The following is a 24,752-nucleotide window of genomic DNA, read 5'->3' as shown; positions in this document are numbered from 1 at the left end:
CCATGGTTCTCCGGTTCGTCTCGGGTACCATGTCGAACATCTGATGAATCAGAATGATTGGTGATAAGATACGTTATGTTACCTTACGGGTAGATAAGGGGAGAAACTCGCATATCTTATTTGTCTTATCAACGGTAAATACAGGGTATTGTCCCTTGATGAAAGAAGACTTTAGTTTGACATGATATATATGGTAAAGCATCGAGTGCTGCAAAAAGGCTTAAATAGTTGAGAGAAATAGTTGCTATAAATCATAAAAGCAGAACATTTTATATAATAAGTAGAAACCTTAAAATCACTTCACTTAGTAAAATACATCCTTTGCATTGACAACTATTTATTATAAAATAAGCAATTAAGCATAATGCAATACTGCGAAATATCAAAACGTCTAACGCGGTTTATCTTGTAACATACTGGGATTTTAAACGATACTGACATGAAAGCACGAAGAAACAGATATGACAACATTGACAGCAGCACGAAGAGTACTGTTTGGATATAAAATTTACTAGGTCAAAAAGATAAGACAGAAATATGTGCACAGAAACAATCCAAACTGGACAATGTAAATCGTTCATAAATTATCGGCAGTGTTTACTTGCTAGAAGGTATAGGGAATCTAGAATCGGCACAATTTACCAGTCAATTGAATAGCAAAACCAGTTCCGGCAGGAATGTATAAAATAAAGCGGTTGCACATTGCACAGATCGAACTGAAAAGCTGGCACAAATTAAGATAATTATAACCTCAGAGAAAGATTGCCTAATGAAGTCATTACATAACATATAAGTGTATATTAGGTACTTTTTGAGAATTTATGTATTTCAGTTGAATCACACTTTTACATGTATTAAGATCCTCAGAGGACGAAGAGTTTCGCATATTATTGAAAATAGAAACATATTGTGTGATATAAACTACACATTTAAAATATGTTCACAAAGTGTTTTGAAATGACCATCCAAATGATAAAAAGTAGTTTTCGACACAAGATATTTTAGGAACGTACGTACATTCTCAAAAAATCTTTATAACTCTTAAAGGGCAAGGAAAGCCTGAAAATAAGTGAAATTTATATGAAAGCCATCATCAAGCCTTTCATAACGCTGAAAGAAAGTGTAAAACATGATAATTTCTTTCATTATAGCTAGAAAAAATAGAGAATTTATTTTACAGTACTAGGTAAATGCAGTTCAAATGTGTATCTAAAATTTAATAAACCCGCCATTCTGTTTTCTGTTGCCATGGAAACAAAATGGCCGCCACTTTGACCAAATATTTAAATGCTCATAACTTTCTCATTTTTACCCCGATTTTAAAAATTCTTTCACTTCTTTGAATGATTTAAGAAGTCCCAGCTGACAAAATTAACATAAGAACAACGTTGCCTTTCCCTTTAAAAACATATTTCCGCACTTTAAGTGATTGAACGTTCGGCACCAAAAGCCTATTTGGAAACATTTATATCAAATGACAATAATGAAAAAAAATCTGTCTTTAACATATTGAAAACAAAATTTCTGACTCGTAAATCACTGGAAAAAAAGTTCCGGCCCTAAGTCTGATTTTTTAAAAGAAATATTTCCATTCCTCTGAAAGCCATATTCTTTGCTTTGAAAATTGCTTTTAGATTTAATATTATATAATTACATAATAAGGTTAATGTATATATCATGTTTTCTTTATAATTAAGTACGAGCAGCATTTCCATCAACTTTTAGATATTGAACACTGCTGAAGAAAAGTGTGAGATTGAGTTGAAAGTATTAACGCAATGTAATGTGATTTTGACCAAATATGTTAAAATGATAATTTCAGTATATGATAAGTAATCTATACTGTATACATAGGCTTAAGAGACGGAAGGGAGCACCATCTTTTGAGTATATAAATATTTACTTCTTATCTATAAGATCATTCTGATAATTTTATCCTAAAAGCTCATTTGGCTTTTAAAATATTCAAAATCATCTACAGTACCACTTCCCACAAGGATCTTGTACCCTAATAAAGGTTTCTTCCCAAAATACATTTTTCCCCAAGGCTTGTTGACATATAACTTAGACCTAAAGTAATCGGCAACCGTAATCTTCAGTGTTGAAATCCCCTTAGAAATCAGGATTTGGCATGCACAAATAGCAAAATATTACGAAGGACCCCCGTACACGCCCACCCCTCAAGCTCTCAAACACATAGACCAAAAAATGCGAATAACAATATTTATAGCTTTTAACTCTTTTTTTTAAAATACATACTTTTCTCAGGTAGAAAAAGTAAAAGACTATAGTTAAGGACAGAAATGCCTTTCTCTTTAAACTAAGCAGAATGCACAATTTAGTGCTTAAAATTACAAAATATTGCAGGATGAGGTTCTCATTCGAATAGTCTCCCCCACCCTCCTAAACCCTGGTATACATACATATATAATACTGTGTTAACGCTATCCGAGTCAAGGGTGAATCCAATGCACATTAGTTACTAAAAAATATTCACGCATACATTTTAAGCCTTAAATTCATCTTTCAGAGCATTTTTAAAAGACATTTTCTGCTTGCTACGCTGGCAAATCAGGTATCAGTAATAATATAATAACCTGAAGTCCAGGAGAGCAGAAAACAGACCAACTGTCCTCTAGTTATATATGATATTTTGCTTCTTATCCCTTTCTCTACGTGACCATGTATTAGGTCACGACAGTTATCACCTTTGCTTTACCTAAATTATTATTCTAATATATGGGTGAACTCTGTCAGACAATTTTGCTTGCATTCTTATCAGATAAGCCACACAGGTCCGCTCATGATGTTCACTGGTATAATTAATATATCAAAACATACAAAAGTGGGGGGAGTATAACTCCAAATATACATCGAAATGCACCATAGCTGTTCTAAAATTCAATATCCTTCGGTAGGAGCATTGCCCCACCCCCCGCTCCGTCTTACACCCCTAATTTGTCCTGAGCAACATCAACAAAAAAAACTTACATTTAGCTATTTCATGTGTACTTAGGCAAATTACTCAATACAGAATGTATGTCTTTATCGCGCTTGCTAGTTTCGAATAACATAGATATAACAAAAATATGTTGAGAAAAAAAAAAATTATCTTTGGTTTACTGAAAAAAATATTCTGACTACCAAGTTCAGAAAAATCTGAATTTCATAGAAGGCAAAATAATTAATTGGCTCCAAGTAAAATCCCAGCCCCCTCCCCCCCCCCCCCCCCACCCCACCTCCCCAACACACACAACCCGAAGTTCAAATGGTCGGTCTCTTACTACGGAAAAGAGTGCCCGCATACATTTCGTCCGGATGATAAAAAAGGTTACTAAAGTCCTTTTCGAATTTTACTGTCCTGTTGTCCGATTCAGCCATTTATATTTGCTTCACATTTGTTTTATTTTTACTTTGTCGAAAAAAAGCCCAAGAGCTAATTTTGTATGTTAATTTTCTAATATCTCGTATCTTTTCAGCGGGCTTTGCGTTTCAGTCTTAGATATTTGCATTCACTTAACGTTATTTAGGTTTTGCATAGTGAATACTGAACTGTAGTACATTTGTGTATTACTAGATCTGTATTACTAGATGTAAGGGCTTAGACTGCCACTGACAGGATTATATTGAACAGATTGTTTCTATATTGACTATGAGTGGTTTTGATTGAATCACGCATTTACTGATTGGATATCAAATTGTAAACAGTCTGGGCAATTTTGTTCAAATATTGTTTTCAAGGAAAGTTGTTAGCAAGTAAAACTTAGCCATGAATGATGCAAACAATTACGAGGGATTAGTTCACAAGAAGGAGGATAAGGAAAACTATTTCATACGATGTGCCAAAATAGCCTACGATGCCAAAATTGAAAATAACCAAAACCAAGTAAATCATTAGACAAAATATTTTCCAAAAGCTAACATTTTAACCATGTTTTATTGAAGTCTGAGATATGACTCCGGATGGACAGAAATTAGAACAAAATAATCTGACTGAAACTTTACGGAGCCACATTTCTTTATTATAGTAGGTAACATTTCTGTTAAGTTTTATTAAACTCCTTTAAACAATAAGTGAGATATAACTCTGCATGAACAGAAAATAGAACACAAATTTTATTTGTAAAACACATAGAAGTACAAGGAGCCATAAAGCTCATCTTCGTATAGCGATCCGTGCGAAACGGTAAATGGTGTCATTTTTTTATAGTACTTAACACTCCTGCTAAGTTTATTTGAAATTCTTTTAACAATGTTAACAAGACGAACAGTAGATGGACTACAATACTATGTTTGTAATATATATAGAAGTTAAACGGGCCATAGATATTGTATCCGTCATATAAAGCTGCATCTTGGTTGTATTTTACTATAGTATAAGTAGTTCTGCCATGTTTAATTGAAATTCTTCAAACTTTGTCTGAGATATGACTCCAGACGAACAGATAACGAAATAAAACATTTATTTAAATATTTAAAATGCAAAGGGATATATCTAAGTGAGACAATCTGATTGAAACTTGAAGCGTGGCAAGTCCCTATGGCAGTTAAAATTTCTACCATATTTTAGTTTTGATATCCCAAATCATGTCTTGATGAAGCTCGTAGCAAAAACTATACTTCTTCGCCTTCGGCAGGGGAAAATCGGATATAGCTTATGATCACCTTATTAAATAATTTAATGCCATGGGAAAACCAACGTAGTGGGTTTGCGACCAGCATGGATCCAGACCAGCCTGCGCATCCGCACAGTCTTGTCAGGATCCATACTGTTCGCTAACGGTTTCTCTAATTGCAATAGGCTTTGAAAGCGAACAGCATGGATCCTGACCAGACTTCGCGGATGCGCAGGCTGGTCTGGGTCCATGCTAATCGCAAACCCGCTATGTTGGTTTTCCCATGGCACGGCTCAATTATTTTGTACATAAGCATTCATGTGATTGCTACTATTGAACAATCCTTTTCTCTTATCCTTAATTCCCACACCATCATGAATGAACTGGAGCTGTCGAGGTATTATTGGAGTACGATTGGCTTTATAAACAGCTATTGGAAATAAAAACGGACTGAAGACACTTAGCGCGCGCATTATTAACTTGTAGAAACTGGTAGACACTGGCGCATACTAGCGCGAAACATAACGTATTTCTGTAGAAAAGAATATTAACTTTGCGATAGATCACATTGCAATTGTTTGAGATGTATTTTGTTTTATGGGAAAAGTAAGAGTATATAATTAAGATTTCAGTAGAAGAGAGAAACACAAGTTGGCAATTAAATTACTATAAAGCATTCTGCTATTGATAGGTAACATAAGAAAAGACTGTAAACAAATATATATTTAAATCACACACACACTACTCAAAGGACAATATAACGAAATGAAAAATTTGCTTATTCTTCTTTCTGTTGATGTTTTGCTTGCCGGGACGACAATCTACATGGGATGCTTCGGATTACCGATTCAGGACAATAATGAAGGTGAGTTACAAGTGATCCTATATTGACAGTATATGAACACAATATATTAAAAACATTACAAAGTTCAAATTCCATTGAGTTTAACATGTGTTTGTTTTAAATTAACGAAATCTTTCAAATCTTTAGCTCTTTTCTTAGAACGGCAGCCTTATCCTTTGGTCAGAATCCAATAATAATAATAATAATAATAATATTAATAATAATAATTAATCTACATACGTCTAAACAGATGTAAGTTCGAGTCTCGCAATGTGCGTTGAATTCTTTATGTGAAGAAACTATCCAGCTGGCTTACGGAAGCTCGGTGGTTCTACCCACGTACCCGCCATGAAATAATGCTTGGAGAGGCACACTTTCTCAACATCAAGGCTGGGAGAACACCATATTGCCTATAGTTGTGTCGGTGCGACATTAAACCAAACAACAACACAAGTCTGCATAAAATATAGAAACAGAATAATTCACTTTTTACATTTGAGGAATCTTAGGAACAAAATTGTTAACACTGACGTTAAATATGAAATAATATATCCCAACGTTGAAATAAAATCATAATTTTGATTTGAGATGCAAAGGGATTATATCGAGTGTGCAGCCCGGATGATTTAAGCATACGCATCTAAACGACAATGATTTTTTTTCAAGGGCAAATCACTGTTTGAGATATATTATTTCGATTCTAACACTATCAAGGATTATTATTTACACCATTGACGACATTTGTTTCAGAGCACCGCTATGATATTTGACGCTACGACGTATTAATTGCGACGTACAAACAGTGAATTGTTAAATAATAACATTTTCAGTCTTCCTTGTTTAATCGGAAAAAATTCAGGTTTACGACATCTTAAGAATAAATCACTAAATATTTGATATCTGTTCTTTATTCCGATTTAAACATCTGAGATAAGAATACATTTAAATGCATTATCAATTACCTTGGCTCAAACACAAAATTTAACGTAAATTTTATTTAAATAGAAAAAGAGACTCCGGTTTTAAAGTAACGTAACTTTGTGGAATCATTTCAGTTTCGTCGAAATTGTGGTTTGTTCTTAACTAAGTGCACAAGAGCGATTCATGACACAGAATGCTTAATCACTTTGTTGGTAAAATGCTATAGATAAAAAATAAAATCTGTAAAAGATCTCTGGATGAAAATGTCATGTATGTCATGTATCTAATGACTTTTTTATAACTCACACGATGAAACGAAACAGAAATCCTACAGTGATGTTTAAAGTCAAGAAATATAATTTCAAATAGAAATAAGAGTTATAATAATAATAATAATAATAATAATAACAATAACCACAACAACAACAATAATAATAATCAGTATTATAATAATGCCGATGAGGTAGGTGTTGACAATGATAATAATGATAGAAATAATAATAGTTATTTTTATTACAGCATTTACATAATAAACACATCATGCTAGACCTATGTCAAAAGCATAATCTTTTTTACATTTATTAAACCCGCGTGACGGAAAGAACATTTAACACCTCGGCGAAAAGAAAGATGCCATTAATATCTGAAATACATCCAGTGGAATTACGTTATCTACAAGGTATTGGTGTACAGAAAAAATACATATAATCAAATTACTTCTATTACACGTCTTTAGCATAATTGTTAATAAAGTATTGTTGCATACCATTGTTGCAATGTTTTCAAGTGGACGAAAAGAGTGGCGACTAAAAAATGTGCTAAAATAGGAGTAATATCTTTACCTAAAGCGCTTGATTTCTTTTATTCAAAAATGTTGTTTTAAGAAAAAAATACAGTCAGATAATACATATTATTCAGAACTCTATATTTATTTGAAACTTCATGACTTTATATCTATATATACTTTATATCTATATAGTTATTTACTTTTCAACCTACTAATTCAATCTAGTCAGCAATTGTTACTGATTTATCATTTAACCGTGACGTTTTACTGATATTGTCAGTAAACATGAAATTCCATATTACACAGAACACTATTTGAATGATTATTTGACCCCAAAACAAATCTTTAAAAAAAGTCTAGTAGAAGTGCAGGCTTTGAGACAATTCAAAATATACTCTTTTGTACTTAGAACTTACTGTCTGTCTTGAAATGCGATAGGATTTGTCGTAATTCTCACCGGGGACACTTTAATAATATTACTTATAATTCATCGAATTAAGTGTTTTCAGTGTTTTTTTTTCCCATGAATCCTCATGAAAAATCTGTTTGTTAATGTCTTTTCTTGAAAACCAGTGAAATTCAAGGAAAAAACATCGTCACACTTTATTTGATATTTTTATTATTCTGTAAATTTCATCATCAGATCGAGTGCTACCGATTGTTTTCATGTGAACTCTCGCCGGAAATCAATTTGTTAATGTCTTTTTAAGAGCGATTATGATTCACGCGAAAACTCATCGAAAATACTTGCTCTGATGCCTCATACAGAGTTCTTCAAAACGCGGATACTTGTTTCAACAATTTTAAAAGCTTAATTTTTATGCTATTTTAGTCAAACAGGACGCATGAATATTTATTTAATTGCCTTTGATCTTTAAAACATCACAATTCTTGGCTGAAATTAACTTAACATCAATTAAAATAAATTTCATAAAAGGTTTAAGAGAAAACTTCTTCAAAAACTACAATATTAAACAAAGAATTTGAAAACTGTGATTTTAAATATGGGCGCATCATTTTTCTTGAAATTTAAAAATATCAATTATTTATGGTTTAATTTCTGTATAAGCATTACCGTTATGTAGAAAAAATAATGAAATTCCGAGTTGTCAAGATAAAATAAATGTTTTCGCAAAAAAATATCAGAAACGCGAAACTAACGAAAACGAATCACTCTGCAGTATTTCTCGTTTTACATTACAATTTTAACTTTGATATTGGTTTTTGCTTCCTTTAGATCATATGGTAAGTTTCTAGCTTTTAATGGTAAAGGCAGACCCCAAGTGTCCCTCCAGGCATTGTGTCAGGTATGGGCGGGCACCTGGGTAGAACAAACTTTCCGTAAACCAGCTGAATGGCTTTCTGACATGAGGAATTCTACATCCAAAAGAATGGTTTGGAAACAGCAAATGACTAAAGCCAGAAGACCTTAACCACTTGGCAATAGAATCCTATGCCGATTTATAACATGCTAGATTGCATTTGTCTGTAAATACCATATTTCTAATAATCCTCATTAAAGGCATTTAAAACAGCATGTTATCTTTACTTCTCATTATGAAAATGAAATCGCTAATTTTAGAAGTTTACAACCTTTTCCACTTAAACTATTTCATAATCCTGTTAGATAACGTAGGCGGTGATGCTCACTAAAGTGAAAATTCAGCTTAAACTTTATATTGCCGCTGCTAAATGTTTCACATTTGTCATTCATTGGAAGTCATTAGATCATAAATCCAATCAATTTGGTGGAAATTTAATTTAGTAAAGCGCCCCCTCCCTCCAAGCTTTAATTGTAACGTATCTAGGTGCCGGGGCGGCAAGATACATAACGGATAACGACATATATTGTGCATCACATACGGCTACGTAACGATGCTACGAAATGACACGATACCTCGCTGGGGCAATACGTTATTATTGCGTATCATACTGTCATATTGTGGTGCAGTATTACATACCACATCTTCATCTCATAACCATATCAGAGTTCTGCCAATAATAATAATAATACATATAGTAAAGAAGTATTAATTCACTTTCAGGGTATATTCCTTTAATAATTTTGTACCTGGAAAGAACTGTCTGTAGAGATCGTTGTCGTATTTCTGAAATGTCTACAAACCAATACATTAATAGAAATTTTTCATGTTTAAAACGGCTCAACGTTATGTGATATATCGTGTTAATTGTCCATCATAAATCACTTAAACAGACGAGTTGTAGGAGTGATATTGGAAATATCTGCAATCACCTTTATCAGAGTCTAAATATAAGCACAAGACAATATCGGTGAATAGGTCGGTCAGAGAATACTATGACAGATTGAGGTGCCTTTTGGTACAAAATAGTTAAAGATTAAGAATTTTCTCAGATATTTCGTGGCCTATCAAACTTCGAACAAGTTTTCAGCGGATACGTATTTTTTATATCGATTATTTTCCCTCTTGAAAAAGACGAATGTGTTTCAGTAAAATATCATATTAGACAAGCACCATTTAACTTTTTTTTTATTTCCTATTTAAAATGACAGTTGACAGCCAGACGTTGACTGAATATATCAGATAAATTGTAATAGTAAACAAACGTGAAAAAACAAAGATTAATGTCCAGCGGTTTGCAGTAGAAGTGTTTTTATAACCTTTTTTGTCTTTAGTTATAAACGCAACCAAGCAATACGTAGCAGACTTGATTTTACCCAGTCTGTTCATGACAAGGCATGCCTTGACCATTTGATTTATGACAAAAATATAAATGATGGCATCATGTCAAAGCACGTTTCTGTTTGTGACATAAATAATTACAAGAAAAAATAAATATAAAGTAGGTTGGGGTGTAAAATTCTCGGCAAACATGAAGATTTTAACAGGGGCTTTGTTATAGCTCTACTACGCTTAAACTATGCATGTTAGATTTGGATGCAGTCTAGTTAAAAAAAATTAAAGGAGATTCAACTCGTTCTTTGTCTTTATCAGTTTGGAATGCAAGCCGTTTTATTTTTCTTCAAAATGTTGTATTTATTTGTTCACTGATAGAAGTGCGATTCGATCACCACTTAGAGATAGTTAAAAAAAAATGGAGACTAGTTTTCTTTTGTAAGCGAACATCTTCACTACTATTTAAAGTTAGTGAAGTGTAATTTTCACAAATACCAGTTACACAAAATTTTCTTATTGTCAACCTTCAAAACCACAATTAAGTGAAATGTTGCATCAATAGAAAAATAAATCAAATGCCAATTCTATTCAAAAGTTACTTATTTGAAATCTACATTATACGTTATCTATTTTGCTTGTGAAATGGTCATTTTCGGGAAGAACTCTTACTAATTCAAATAAAAGTCAAAAATCGCCTTTACTTGAAATGTACAGTAAACTTTGGGTTAAGTGAAATTATCTTGACATTGAATACCTATAACAAACAAATAAGTTTGTTTATTTTACAGGTTTAGATAAAATTTAAAGCTATTCATATAACATTCAAGTGTAATCGATGAGAGGGACACTGAACTGTAATATGTTGATCAGTGTCAAATTCATGACATGAATGGACATTATCATCTACCGATGCAAGACTGCTGTACTTGTCACTTTAAGATCTACCATACGCTGATAGAATAATGTTTTTGTCACGTCCTTTGTCCTAAATGCCTTATACAGCTTTTCCTGATATTAAAAAACACATTTTTATCACTTATCTATTCATCTTTCATTTTAAGGCGATGGTCTAATTTGTTTTTGTTTCACCCAATTCCTTTGAACACTACGTGCGTTTATTCATTTTATCTTAACCACTCGCCGACTTTCGCAATTCACTTTCGCCTTTCCATTTAACACCGTCGGCTTTCACTCGATTCATATTAACACTTTTGGCTTTCTTTTGATTCTTTTAAACACTCCTTACCTCCACTCCATTCGTTAGCTATTTTTGCGTTCACCTCACTCGCCTCAAAACAAAACAGTCATTTCATCACTTTCACTACATTGAATTCGAGTTCATTTGGCAAAACTGCTTAGTTCTGTCAAATTTTATTTCAGCCTTTGACTAAACATTTACAAAATAATTGAAGAACTGGACAGGAAGAAATATTAGTTTAAGGTTTTATTCTTTTTCTTAAAGGTATGTATCTCAGTCATAAGATATTATAGGAGGTGAAATTCAATTAAATATTTACTTTTAGCATTATCTTTCAATTCTTATTGCCGCGGTTAAAGCTTCGTATTTGTAAATAATGATTTTTATTTCATAAGTGTAATATATGTTGTTCACGAGACAAATAATTATACGTATTTATTTCGTTAACAAATTTCAGTCTACAAGAGTATGTTATAGTGGCCAAGTCTTGTCGAGTAGTCTTAGTGTAGATTTTATAGTAAAATACGACAGTACGATTTACATGTACATAAACGCATTACGAAAGAACGATCCGCATGACTATGTAATAGGACACAACAGTATGACGTTACAACATGGTACCAGCGAGTATGATAAACGTTATAATGGTACGGCACAACCTACTGTCAATTCACTATGTTGTTTTGAAATGTATTGTCTTTTCGTTGTCAATGGTCAAAGGTTGTTGAAGAAAGCGTATCGTTAAAGCCTCCAGTTAACGCAGATGTTATTGACATTTTTTTTTTGTAGCAAGTGCCGTCTCTGTTTCTGACAAAACTTTACAAGAAAACAAATGTATACATGCAATACAGGTATATAATAAATATAGAAACAGTATGAAACGATGCCTTTTAATTTGAAACAAAAATGGTTTCTTGTATTTCCTCCTTTCCTTTCTCTTTAATTAGGCACATTATGTTCACAAATTATCTCTTTGAAATATCGCTGAAATGTAAAACTTCAAAATTCCATAACTTGACATTTTGATCAATAAGGCAATTATCAACAGTTAAAATCAATAATAAACTTATATCTACTTGTTAGTCTGGTGCACGTACGCGTGCTGTAGGTTGCACTTTTTGGACGCTGCTTTTTACCTGTTTGAAATTCATATGCTTGCTTGTTTTACTCAGCAGAGACAGCTTTTGCTGGCTCGCACATATTGACATTTAATTATTTCACATTTGCTACTGAAAATAATGACCTTTTGTATTCATTTCCAAACTATATCATTCTGTCTAAGCTAAGATGAATTAAAATTTCATAATCCTGATGATGTATGGTGTCTATTTTGAGCGTTTGATATTATAGCTGCTACGTTATGATTTACGAAATAATAAATTTCCTTTATTTCATGTGTAATGTTAACCATAAACGTGACCAAATGATACGTACATTGAACTGCTATTTACAAAATTCAAAATTTACCGAGAAAGCAGGCTTCTAGAATAAAGAGTGTGAACAGATGGGCAATAAAGATTGTTATTTTGTCATCCTTTCCATGCTGCTTATTTTTTTTATATTTATTTTACTTTTCACAATGTCAAACAATGTCAAGGACGGCAAAAGTCGAACTATGAAATTAAACTTGGTCTTTTACTAAACAGTTGTAGTTTCCAACCGGTGATTTTAAATGGTTTTATAAATGATTTATACGCGTGTTCAGCTGTTGTTAAAAGTTGAGTAGTCTAGCGTTTAGTTTTAACATATTTATTCCAAAGAGTACATAACAAAGACTAATGTAATTAAAAAGAAGAAAGACGGAAACAGGTAGAGGGGAATACTGTCTCGAAAGAAAAATCTATAACGAAAATCTCTTACTCTCATATGTAATTCTGAGCATTACACTGCGTTGAGATCAATCTTATAATTTTGTAGACTAAAAAGAAAGACGTTACGGCAGGCATTGTATAATCTACCTTCGAAGAAGAAATGAAAGTTTGATTCATTTTTCTACATGTGCATAAGAAAGACGGAAAAATATTTTGCATAATGAGGTGTTGGTTGAGAGAACTGCATTTAGTGCAATGCCGTGTGTGAATAATTTAGAGTTGTCTATAACAAACATAATAATACAATGGTGTTTTTTTTGTTGTTTTTTTTTTGTTCTTGTAAATTTGACTTTAAAGGCTAAAAAATTGAGCAATTGCGAACATCTGCTAGTAGTTGCAATCACGAATAACTGAAGGTAAAAAGGAGTTGTAATATAAAGCAGATTTAGATATAGAGTATGTATGTTATCAGGGTTTCTTGGTGAGTATCGTGAGATACCAGCTTCAGGAATCAAAGATGAGAGATAATCAGGTGTTTGGTTTGCCTGCATTTTATAATAAAGTAAAACGAGTTTGTGCTCATATCTTCTGTCTGATAGGGGTTCCCAATTGATTTCCTGGTGTAGATTTTCAAATGAAATGAGCTTTGTTGCTCCAGAGGCAATACGTGCACATCCGTTTTGTATTTTGTTAAGTTGATCGAATTCGTACTGAGCACAATTACTCCAAATAGCATCAGCATACTTTAATATTGTTTGAATGAATGATGTGTAAATAACTTCTAGGGATTTACGGTCTAGAGAATACTTTAATTTGCGCATGATATTAACCGGTTTCCATGCCTTGTCTGTGATGTAGTCGATATGTTTGTGCCAGGTAAACTCACTAGATATAAAAACACCGAGGTGTATAGGTTTCAAGTACCCTTTTTTATGTTGAAAACACTAAAACTAAGATTATTGGAAAAAGCATGTAAATATGTCTTGAACATTTCCCCACGAGACCATATATAAAGTGCCAGTAATGATTTATTATTCACTTTATAACTTCGATTGTATTACGTCATTGACATTCCTTAACATTTGTAATAATAATCATTATGACCTTTCTTACTATTTCTACAGTTAAGAAACGATAATTTCCACATTTGTAATAATATAGCTGTTAAGAATCATTATTAATTGTCTTGATATTGATTAATTTGTTAACCTATATTTAAGAAATAATAGTTACCGAGATATTAGCTTTTATGAATATTGATCTGAGTCTTTTGTCATTGGAAAATAATTTATATTTTAATTTCCTATAAGAAAGACCGGACAGTACCAAACAAAAAGCAAAGCTTATTCGAGAAAATCAAACTTTTCAAATCCCAACGACTTCCGCTGTAAATTATTTTTTGATATCAAGATATTTAGTGCAAGTCATAAAACTCCGAGGATAAATAAAGCTTTTTGGCATTGATAACTGTGTGTTCGTCTGTTTGTTTGTTTTGAGAAGGGTTCTGACAAAACGATCGTTTGCTCGTCTATTTGAGGTGGGGTCAAGCATAACGATTGTTTGAAACGTAAGTTAACCACAGTTTTAACAAGAAAGAGGCACCCGTTTCGATTGTCTCTCCTATAAATATTTGCAGTGCTTCAGAATCCGCAACCAAAATTAATATGATGCTTACCATTTCTGTTAAGCTCAAACGGCTATTATGTCTCGTAAAACTGGAACATTCAAGAGGTCATAAAGCTAAATTATTTTTATACGTCACGTCGTCATATGAGATAGGCGTTACAGATAGAAAGTTGTGGCGTTAGAAAGTTTGGTATATCAATTACTGACTTCGGCTGGCGATTTTGTCGTTTCATAGTTGTACAAATTTAGAAGTATACTTTCTCGCTTTGGAATTTAGAGAAGATAAAACTCTAACAGAATAAAAAAAATGTGGAGTACAAGTCAATCCTGTATTTGATATGAATCACAAATTAGTTATTTTCATTTGCGTACGAAGCACAAGGATATGCGTGACTCAATACAATTTCCATACGCCCAGACATTTATTTTCGATCGTAAAATACTTCACCGCAATTAATTTCTTAATATAACCGACTAAATAAGATAAAGAGTTTCTGATGTCACACTACTGGTCTGAAACAATAATGTCTTTTATTTGAATTAATAAAAGTTCTTCCCGAGGTATAGTTTGATTAATCTCAACGATTTAAGTAACTGCATTCTGATGACATGGGTAACCGGTATTTAAAGGTCATTATATTAATGATGATGACCCTTATTTTGTCAGTGGCTGGTGGCATCAATTATGAAACAATGTACACGGTGTTATACGTCGGAGGGAATTTATACCATTACAGTATGTAGAAAGACACTTCATGGCGCTGAAAAAAGACATAAACAATGGAACCAAATTATAACTTTGGGGCTTTTATTGTGCGTTTTATTCGACCTGGTGGGGCTGAGTTAATCTCATCTCTGACTTATACAAATTATGGTAATCTAAAAAAAACGAACAAAATAGGTAAAGCCGGCCCGCCCCGCCAGGTCGACTGAAACGCACAAAATGTTCTTTGAAATAAAATAGTACGCCATAGTAAAAAACAGTATCTGATAGTTTTGCTTTTATTTTAAAACATTTACGACAAAGAAACATTTTTTTTCTTCTGATATAGTTATTATCGATATATTACGAGGTTAAACATAACACCAGTTTTCAGAAAAGACATTTTTTTTCAATTTAGACAACACTTTAGGTAGTTCACGTTCGGATATTTTTTTTTGTATAATTTGACTTAACTATTTTTTGAAATGAAAATTAACCAAATAAAATAACAGGGTTGTGTGCTTGATTTTTTGTCAGACCGATTAGAACAATTTGGCCCCTGCAATTTTTCTAAATGGGTGTCAATGGGAAAATTTTCGCGAAAAGAAATTTTTCAGCGATGTAAATTTTCAATGAAACTTTCAACGTTTTAAATTAAGATATTGTCTTATTAATGGTCAACTAACTGTATATGTTTTACAGTCAAAAGAGCTGTACATGTTGTGACACACATTTTGATTAAAAACAGGCAAAGTACCTCTTTTTATTATTTATTGGTTATTCAGAAAAAAGGTAATGGTGAAGTAATCTTATCGGGTTTAAGTATCTCCAGTGAACATTTAAAGCATTTATATTAAACTTTACAAAAGACTTTATGACTTTGAAGCTAAAAATGATTCTATAAATTCAACATCGATTTAACTGATATAAAGATAGAATAGCCTAGCTCAATTTTTTAAGCGGAATTTAGACAAATATTTACTATAATAGCATGTGCTTATCAAACATCAAAGAAATACCTTTTTGTATGACGATGTTCGGTTACAATACGATATACAAACAAAACAAATCTAAGGCACCATGAGCCATTGATCATTTGAAGCTACGTTTCTTTCTTTAAGCGGGTATGTGAATTATCATCAACAAAAATAATCACCGTTCAAAGATATTTTGAGTATTGTGTAATTTTCTAGTCTGGAAACAGTATGTCACAGCAGGTAAACATAGAATACTATCTAAAATATCATCATTATACAATATTTGTATTCAGCAACACAAAATAAGGAGGCGAGTAATAAAAGAAGTATGCCCAAAATTGTTTCCAAATGAAAATATCACAATATCATATCAAGATAATTGAGCCGCGCCATGAGAAAACCAACATAGTGGGTTTGCGACCAGCATGGATCCAGACCAGCCTGCGCATCCGCGCAGTCTGGTCAGGATCCATGCTGTTCGCTTTTAAAGCCTATTGGAACTGGAGAAACTGTTAGCAAACAGCATGGATCCTGACCAGATTGCGCGGATGCGCAGGCTGGTCTGGATCTATGCTGGTCGCAAACCCACTATGTTGGTTTTCTCATGGCGCGGCTCATTATCATTTCAAATATCTATTCAATTAATTTAAAACTGTTCTATTATAAGAAACATTACGACGCATAAAATGGTTTTACAGTAGAAAATGAGATTCTAAGAAACAGAATGACGTTATCAAATAACATACAAAATTAAGAAAAAAAAACAGGATATTCTAGGGCTAGGTAAAACACTTAAGGTGTAATAGTATGATGCAACAATAGAGAGATATGCATCAGTTTGAACCATGTTTAATGGGTTCGACATACCACATAATTAGATTCTCAACAACTTATCAATTTAATTGTACAGTTTACATTTTATCTAATGTATCTGTTTTATTATCCACTTGCGCTTGGAAATAGTATGTATATATATGTATATATAAGGACACTTTTTAACTCTTTACCACCATGTACACGTTTCTTTTTAAAAATTAATTTTGCATTTGTGCTTTGGTTCACTCATCTACAAAATTAGAATTAAATATTTGCCTTCACTACGTATATTTCATTTCAAGAACATAACGTTTACTGCATAAGCAACACTGATGCACTTGTATCAAAGACAGCCTTTTCCTCGAGATTGAACAAACGATGTGATAGCTTTTAAAAACAACTTTGCAAAACGAACAATCGAATTTGTAAAAAGGACATTCAATAAAAATTCTTGAAGTAAAAATCAAATGTTGAAACGACATGACTATGCGTTTTTTTCCTTGGATTTGTGACCTTGACTCAATGACCTCTACACTATATGGGTTATCCACTGTCCATGAGCGTTTGATGTAACAGATAAACAAACGAATTGTCTGTACGTGATACATCTTTCCAGTATGGTGTTCCATTTGGACCATCGAGATTTTTATTCCTAAACCTCATACCTCGAAAGTCGAAATCACGATACTACGATCACGAAAGGCGAAATAACGATGTCGAAAACACGAAACTATGATGGTGAAAGTCGAAATCACGAAACCACAATGATAAAAACGTATTTCACCATCGTGGTTTCGACTTTCATCATCGTAGTTTCGACTTTCAAAATCGTGCTTTCGACTTGATGATGAAAGTCAAGTCGGAAGTCAAAGTACGATGGACAACGATGATGAAAGTCGAAACTGATTACGACAGTCGAAAGCACGATCATGAAAACATGAACCCACGATGGTGAAAACGCGAAATGATATCGACTTTCGAGATATGGTATGGGATTCAGAAATAAAAATATCGATGGTCCAAATGGAACACAGTACTTCAGGCAAATAAAAGTCGTTAAGTATTTCGAGTACAGAGCTTTTGGCATCTTGAAATGTAGTCGTTTATACAGTGACTGTGAAAAGAAACATTGAATCTAGTAATATTGAAATATCAAAATATTGATCTGTAAAACCAAAGTCCCAATGACGTTTATATAGGGATGGGCATTTCTGAGGTATATCCCAGAGGAAGGGATGTGAAATAATAGATATTAATACAATCAGGTGATTTTGCCCAAGCACTTCAATCTCTATTGTCACTTGCAGAAAACTCAACACAACAGAATAGAATGTATTAATTGATATCGCTGTGATAAATTCAAAACCCCTTCACTAGATGAATGATGTGTCGCCTAACCAGTATTAGGAGATCACTTGAGGGAATTATAACATTTAATGAAACCTGATGAGGCTGATAAAACATGTCATCGTGAAACCATTATTATTATTACTACTGTCTGTGTCATAAATAACGACCTTAAATGCCTTACAAATGAAATAATTATTACGAATCTTTATCAAATGATTGACAGTCCTCAAACAATATTGAAATACTAGGGAAAAAGACTTTGATTTTTCGTGGTTGTAGCGAGCCAAAACAGAAACTAGATTCAAGCTGGAACAACCAAACGCGGGTGAAAGTGTTGCCAGACTGCTTAAACAGTTCGTTAGGTCGTGACAATAAATTACCACAAAATGTATTTGTAGCTAAAAAGTAATCACTTAAAATGCAGATTTAAATTTATAAAAATAAAAGATAAAATCAGTGGCCTTATACCCTAAAGAAAGTGATGTAGTGTCTTAGATAGATTAACTGATAACGTGAAATGCGGTCAGCTAACTTTGTTTTGAAACCAGGACTCTGAAAAGCAATTATATCTTCTCTATGAAAGAACTGAACGATTTATTCGACTAGTATATCAACTTTGGGAATGAATCTATAGACAGATCCCACTAATTCATTTTCTGAATATCAGATTTTACTTTGGATAGTTTAACTTTAACTGGTACGGACTATTCTGTAAAACAGACACTATTTGGATGCTACGAAAGTAGGCATCCAGACACACTCCGATAAAGTTGTAATGTTTTCCTGCCGTGTGTTTGTTGCATAAATCAATGTCAGAATGTTTTTTCATATCCATCAATGTTATCTATCAACTCCTTTCTCTAAACATAGCGTTACATATGCAAAGTTGTACTGTTTTGCCTCTCTTATAACATAATGCGCATAAAAGTGCTTTCATTTGCTACAAAATGAAAAACAAATACGGAAGCCAATTAAAAAAAATCTGCTTGTTACAAATTAGTCTTACTTGCACAGTTATAAATGTGTTCCAGTATGTCCCAGCAAACACTTGACAAATTAGAAGTTAATATGACCATACATCTTTTGGCCGAGAAAAAGAAAATCAAAGAAAGCATATACGTTACCTTCAGTTTGGTCTTAACATGATATTTCATCACATCCTACAAAAACAAATAGAGCTAGGAATGACACAAGAATATACTGTCGTTACTTCAGTCAAATACATCTAACAAACTCTTGCTAATTGTATTCCTCTATTCATGAATATTTCTGAAAGTTCTTTTTGGGAATTTGACGCATGCTGAGAACGATATTAAATTATTGAGTTTTGAAAAATGTCAACCGTGTCATTTTAGAAGTTTATTCCTTCAAAAATTTCGAAGCCTTTTTAAAAGTAATAATAATGCTCTTAATGGTCTGAAGTTCCCAAACGAGCAAACACCATATCAGGAAAGGAAAAACAAGCAAAACAAAAATAAAGTGTCCGTCTTCTGTCAAAAAGAAAATTTAAATTTCGTCTCATATTACGTTTTCTAAATTTTCTAATTGTATAAACTATTTTATAAACAATCAACTTGTACTGTGATTTGTTTAAAAACGGGATAAGGCAGTGAAAATCATACTTTTATATTTTTGAAACATTAATATATTATCAAGCAAACAACTGTTTCCAAAAGAAAAGTATTTTCAGCAAATTTTCATATATTTGTAAATAGCAAATGAAGGACTATCAGTTAAGATAAGTTTATTTTATATATTTTAAATACACATGTTGAAATTACATTTCAGATACAGAAAGTCCATCGAGATTAACAAGAAGTTTGCATGCCTTGCAGTCCCAATTATGCCCCGAAGGATCCAGTTCAGAAAGATGTTTCTACTCACAGCTGTCCATGTTCATGAGAATGCAAGACAGTTTAATGGATCCAGTGGCTCTACGAAATATTGGAAAACGAAACAGCCCCCATGATCAAAATGAAAACCTAGACCAGCTTCAAAATGAAGACAGTGCTAATACTGGACTTGGCTTGATATCTGACCCAAACATACAGATTCGACTCCTGCAACTGAGAAATTTTGCTGCTATGTTAAACGGACTTAAAAACCTTCTTGATCATTCCGATGCCAGTTCTCATCAAAATGGTATCAAAACCTCCCAATTCGCATCGTTCCTGTTTACTCCAAGCGGACTACCTGACGGACAAACAAACGGTCTTAGACAAAAAGGACTAAATCAACAAATCAGGGTATCAACAAAAGCAGGTACAGAACCCTCAATTAACAATATGATGGAAAGGTTTCTTGGATTCAATCCTAATTCCGGAAATGAAAACAGCGAAGTGATAGAATCACAGATGAAGAGGAACATTGCGAGCCATCCTTCTCTTGAGAAACGACAAATAATATGCTCGTCAGCATCTTCGCGATTGGAGTGTTACGACAATGCTCTTGCTTATTATGTGAGATTGCTGAAAACATTAAAGTCCCACTAATTTTCTTTCCACACAGCGAAAATATACCTTGATTGCATTACTAACTATTTCCGGTTATTTGTGTTTGTGACATCTGCTGACATTTGTTTGATGATACGAACGGACATCGTCTGAACAACATTTATGCGATTAATCTTAGTATAACATAATAGAGAGATATTAACTATATACAAAAAGCGTCTGCCTCAACTCTTCTAACAAAATATACAAGATGTATTAGATAAACAGAACTGGTAGTATTACCAACAAGTATGTACACTTAATAAAATGCATGTAAATTAAATCTAAATCCAACAAACTATGGCCTCCTTGGTCGAGTGATTAATGAAGTCGACCAGTCCCTTGCTAGTCTTGGCTGTAGATTCGAAACTTTGTCTATAGAGTAGAATACTTTTATGTGGAGATATCACGTGATCAAAATAATGCCCGGAGGAGTGCCCTGGGGTCTTTCATCACCACAAAATTACATATTGCCTTAAAGTGTGTCGTTGTAAACCCAACAAAACAACAACTTTCCGTATGATATTATACAAAATCTGCTCAAAGCTTTTCTATTAGTAATTAGATTCTACTTATCGCTTATTTTTCTGTACGAATATACTTTATGAGTGTGTAAATGATAGTGTGGAAAGCCTTTTACTTTTTTAACAGATTTTATAAATGGTTATAAAATTTGAACTATGGAATATTTTAGAAAGACTCATTTAAGCGTACGTATATTTTTCAAAGTCTAGAATATACATTTCTTTGCCAGTAACAGTTAAAACTTTGCTTGTGAATATCCAGGAAAAAAATTAGTTCAAGCATTAAGCTGTTAATGTTAAAGTAGAATTAAAAGAATTATAATATAATAAAGTAATGATCCTGATTCAAGTGATTTTTATAATGTGAAAAATGATGCTATCCGTTATATTTTTGCACTTATGATATACACATGTAGGTTATTCTATTTGATAAATGTTCTTTTTTCAACGATTATTTCATGTTTAAGAAGTACAATGTATTCAATATAAAGTTTTCTTCAGTTTTACCAAAACTAAGAAAAGAAAATGCTACTTCAGTGTACATGCATGTAATGTAGAGCGTTAAATCAATTTGGTAATGAATATATACCAAGCAATAATGTAGAAATAGGTGTTACTGTAAGTTATGAACTAGCGGCATTTTACTGTGATTTAGTTTCCAACATATCCGAGCATATTTGTTTAAGTAAGCTTCAGAAAGCATTTGATAGATTTTTAAAGACGTCTTTTTGACATCATCTTAGGCAATATAGTTGAAGAACCTACTTGTTTCTATCTTTTATGCATTTGTTTAAAAAAAAGCATATTAAATAGGTTTTCATAGAATAAACTGTTGCCTTTATTTTATCCCGTTAAAAAACCATGAATGTATTTTATTAATTTTATTTTGTAATATAGAAACACGGAGGAAGTTAAAAGAGTGAGGTTTGGTACCTGTTAACAAATAGTATCTCCCCAGTCCCCTCTGTTTCCCAAGGCGGTACTCACTGTGTTCTCTCTTCGTGTATGTTTGTGTTTTTGCTTCTTTTTTGTTGCACCCGTTTGTGTTAATGCGTACGAGTACATGTGCTCAGTCACTTTGTTAAATATACACGAGTGTTGTATGTGTGGCTGCGTTACTTGAACGTTGCTTTTCCTGTTGGACTTCTGTTCTTGTGTTTTATATTAGATGTTTATAGTGGCTGTATTTCATAACGCAGAAAACCTTTACTGGATCATTTTCATCCAGGTAACAAGAGGTAAATATGTTAGAAGTTTCACAACGAGGCATGTCGAAGGTTAAACTCAGCCATGTAGTAGTTCATTTTAGGGGGGTTGAGAGAGGAGGAAATCGAGTTTTCTATAATATTTTCTTTGTTTCTTTTATGTAATACGTACACTCGCACAAAATGTGTATGAGAAAATCCCAGTTGACTTATTACTGTGTATGAAACGTGAAATTTATCGCGCTTATTTAGGAATATTATACATGAACTTCATTAAACAGCAATACTTTTATTAAAATTTATGCTGAGGAGTCACTTTGAAGTTTTCATGGCTACAGAAAGGCTCCTAAATTTGATTTGAAAAAGGCATCATCTTAAAGTTTAAAATGCCTATTAACAAATCAATTATAAATGTTCTGTTTCCCGGCACAAAACACTTTTTGGTTGGCTAATCTGTCACAGCATAAGTAAAATGATAAAAAGGTACATTTTCAAGAAAATCCCCAAACTTCTAACTTTTACAATTGCAATCTGACTAAAGTACTTGATCTTCTAAACGAAGATCTGAGGATGACCCATTCACATTTCTTCTGTATATTTTGGATTTCCAGTATTGATATTTTTTATTTTCGCAAATCTGTTTTCATTTGAACCATTCAGACTTGTTTGAATGTCAAAGAGTAAGAAAAATATGCAGTCAGTCCAGGGCTCGAACCCAAGATCCCCCACTTACTAAGCAAGTGCCCTACCGACTATGCTAACCGGCTATCTGACATTTTACGACATAAGAACTGTTATTATCAAAAACCAAGGCTTTTTAAGCTTGCAAATTGTTGTAAGTAAGCCTTTGATTGACTACCAGAAGGGTCGTCAGAACGAGGCTATCAATAGCTCGTCTTCAGATCCTAAGCGTAGCGTAATAGGAGATGTACTTTAGTCAGACTGGTACAATTATGACCTTTAAAAATGAATCAACACAGCTTGAGACCATCTGAAGACGTCCCACCGTATAACGATAATGTAAAAGCAGGGTTACTCATTAGGGAATTACTTCTGGCACATGCAGGTACCCGTGTAGAACCATCATTTCCCATATGACTTCCTTTCATGACAACTTAGGTGTCGACCTTTTATTCTCTCGGCACAAATTTTCAAACTCTATTAAGCAAGAGTCAGTTATTACATTTATTCTCAAAGATATTATGTGCCACAAGCTGTTTGTTTTTGTAAGTTGCCTCTCCTCAGTTCTAAAATAGATACTGCCAAAACTTTCTGTCCAGATTTTTCAAGCAACCTGTCTGCTATATTTTTCCATTACAGTTTCTTCTTGTTACGGGCCTTCTTCTATGGCTGCGTTTGGGGTGATTCATGCTTCCGGGAAATCTACTCTTACTTACTATTTTACATTTTATTTTTTTCTGCTTAAAGAAAGACGTAAAAAGGTATCATCTTAAACTCTCACCAGTTATTTCTTAGTAATGGCACATGGAAAGCTTTAACGTCGAGTTCATGTGTTCAGCTGAGTCAAACAGTACCTTGTATTGTAATGTGTTGTCAAGACAATTTAATAGATAATTAAAGAATATAAATAAAAGATTATTTGTAAATAAATCCATTATCTGTAGTTTGTGATAAGAGAGATATTGGACCCTAGCGTTTTACTGAATTCCATTTACATGGAAAGGTTTGTTTTAATCTTTTAAAGAACATTAATAAAAAGTGCACGGTCACGATTACGTTTAAGCATATCAACAAAACTACATTTTATCCGAAATATAAGTATACAATTATAATGTTATAAACCGTAGATGGATCGTGGCATATATCGGGTCAGTTTCGTCTCAGTTTGTTTTGTTTTGATTTCGACCCGTTAAAAGCGCTACTGACCAAATAAGTGAACGTGGTTCAACAGGGTATATAAAACATTTGACTTGGTTTCGAAATAACCATTTTCCCTGCTTTCCTAAGCGTTCTGTTACATGTATGTGTATGTCATAGCTAATTTGGTCAGCGCAATAAGTAGGCCTTGTTAAGGTCAAATGACGAGAAACACCGAGAATGGTCCTAAAAGAAGAAATTCATCGACTTGACTTCATATCGACGATGTATCATCGAAGTTGGTTATTTCTCAAACAGGGGTGTTGTGGTCTGGTTGGCACCCAAGCCCTGAATCGAAACCGAAGCAACTTCTTTGAGCTACCATCCAGACTTGTCGAGGACGGGAT

General features: G+C 33.1%; 1 protein-coding gene across 1 annotated transcript; it reads left to right on the top strand.

The window, feature by feature from the left end:
• Positions 1–5,056: 5,056 nt before the first annotated feature.
• LOC123536483 (uncharacterized) lies at positions 5,057–23,857 on the top strand. Its single transcript, XM_053527984.1, has 2 exons — positions 5,057–5,481; positions 20,095–23,857. The coding sequence occupies exons 1-2, from the start codon at positions 5,382–5,384 to the stop codon at positions 20,796–20,798; spliced, it is 804 nt and encodes a 267-aa protein (XP_053383959.1). The 5' UTR covers positions 5,057–5,381; the 3' UTR covers positions 20,799–23,857.
• Positions 23,858–24,752: the final 895 nt, after the last annotated feature.

Source organism: Mercenaria mercenaria, chromosome 17 (assembly GCF_021730395.1).
Source record: "Mercenaria mercenaria strain notata chromosome 17, MADL_Memer_1, whole genome shotgun sequence".
Classification (NCBI taxonomy): Eukaryota; Metazoa; Mollusca; class Bivalvia; order Venerida; family Veneridae; genus Mercenaria; species Mercenaria mercenaria.
The sequence above is the reverse complement of the archived record's forward strand: the minus strand, read 5'-3'. Positions and strand labels throughout refer to the sequence as shown.

What these genes read in the sequence shown, in the direction of transcription:
- LOC123536483 (XM_053527984.1), top strand. Translation starts at nt 5,382, where the DNA reads ATGAAAAATTTGCTTATTCTTCTTTCTGTTGATGTTTTGCTTGCCGGG. An exon ending in GATTCAGGACAATAATGAAG is followed by an intron (nt 5,482 to 20,094) that starts GTGAGTTACAAG and finishes ATTACATTTCAG; the next exon opens with ATACAGAAAGTCCATCGAGA.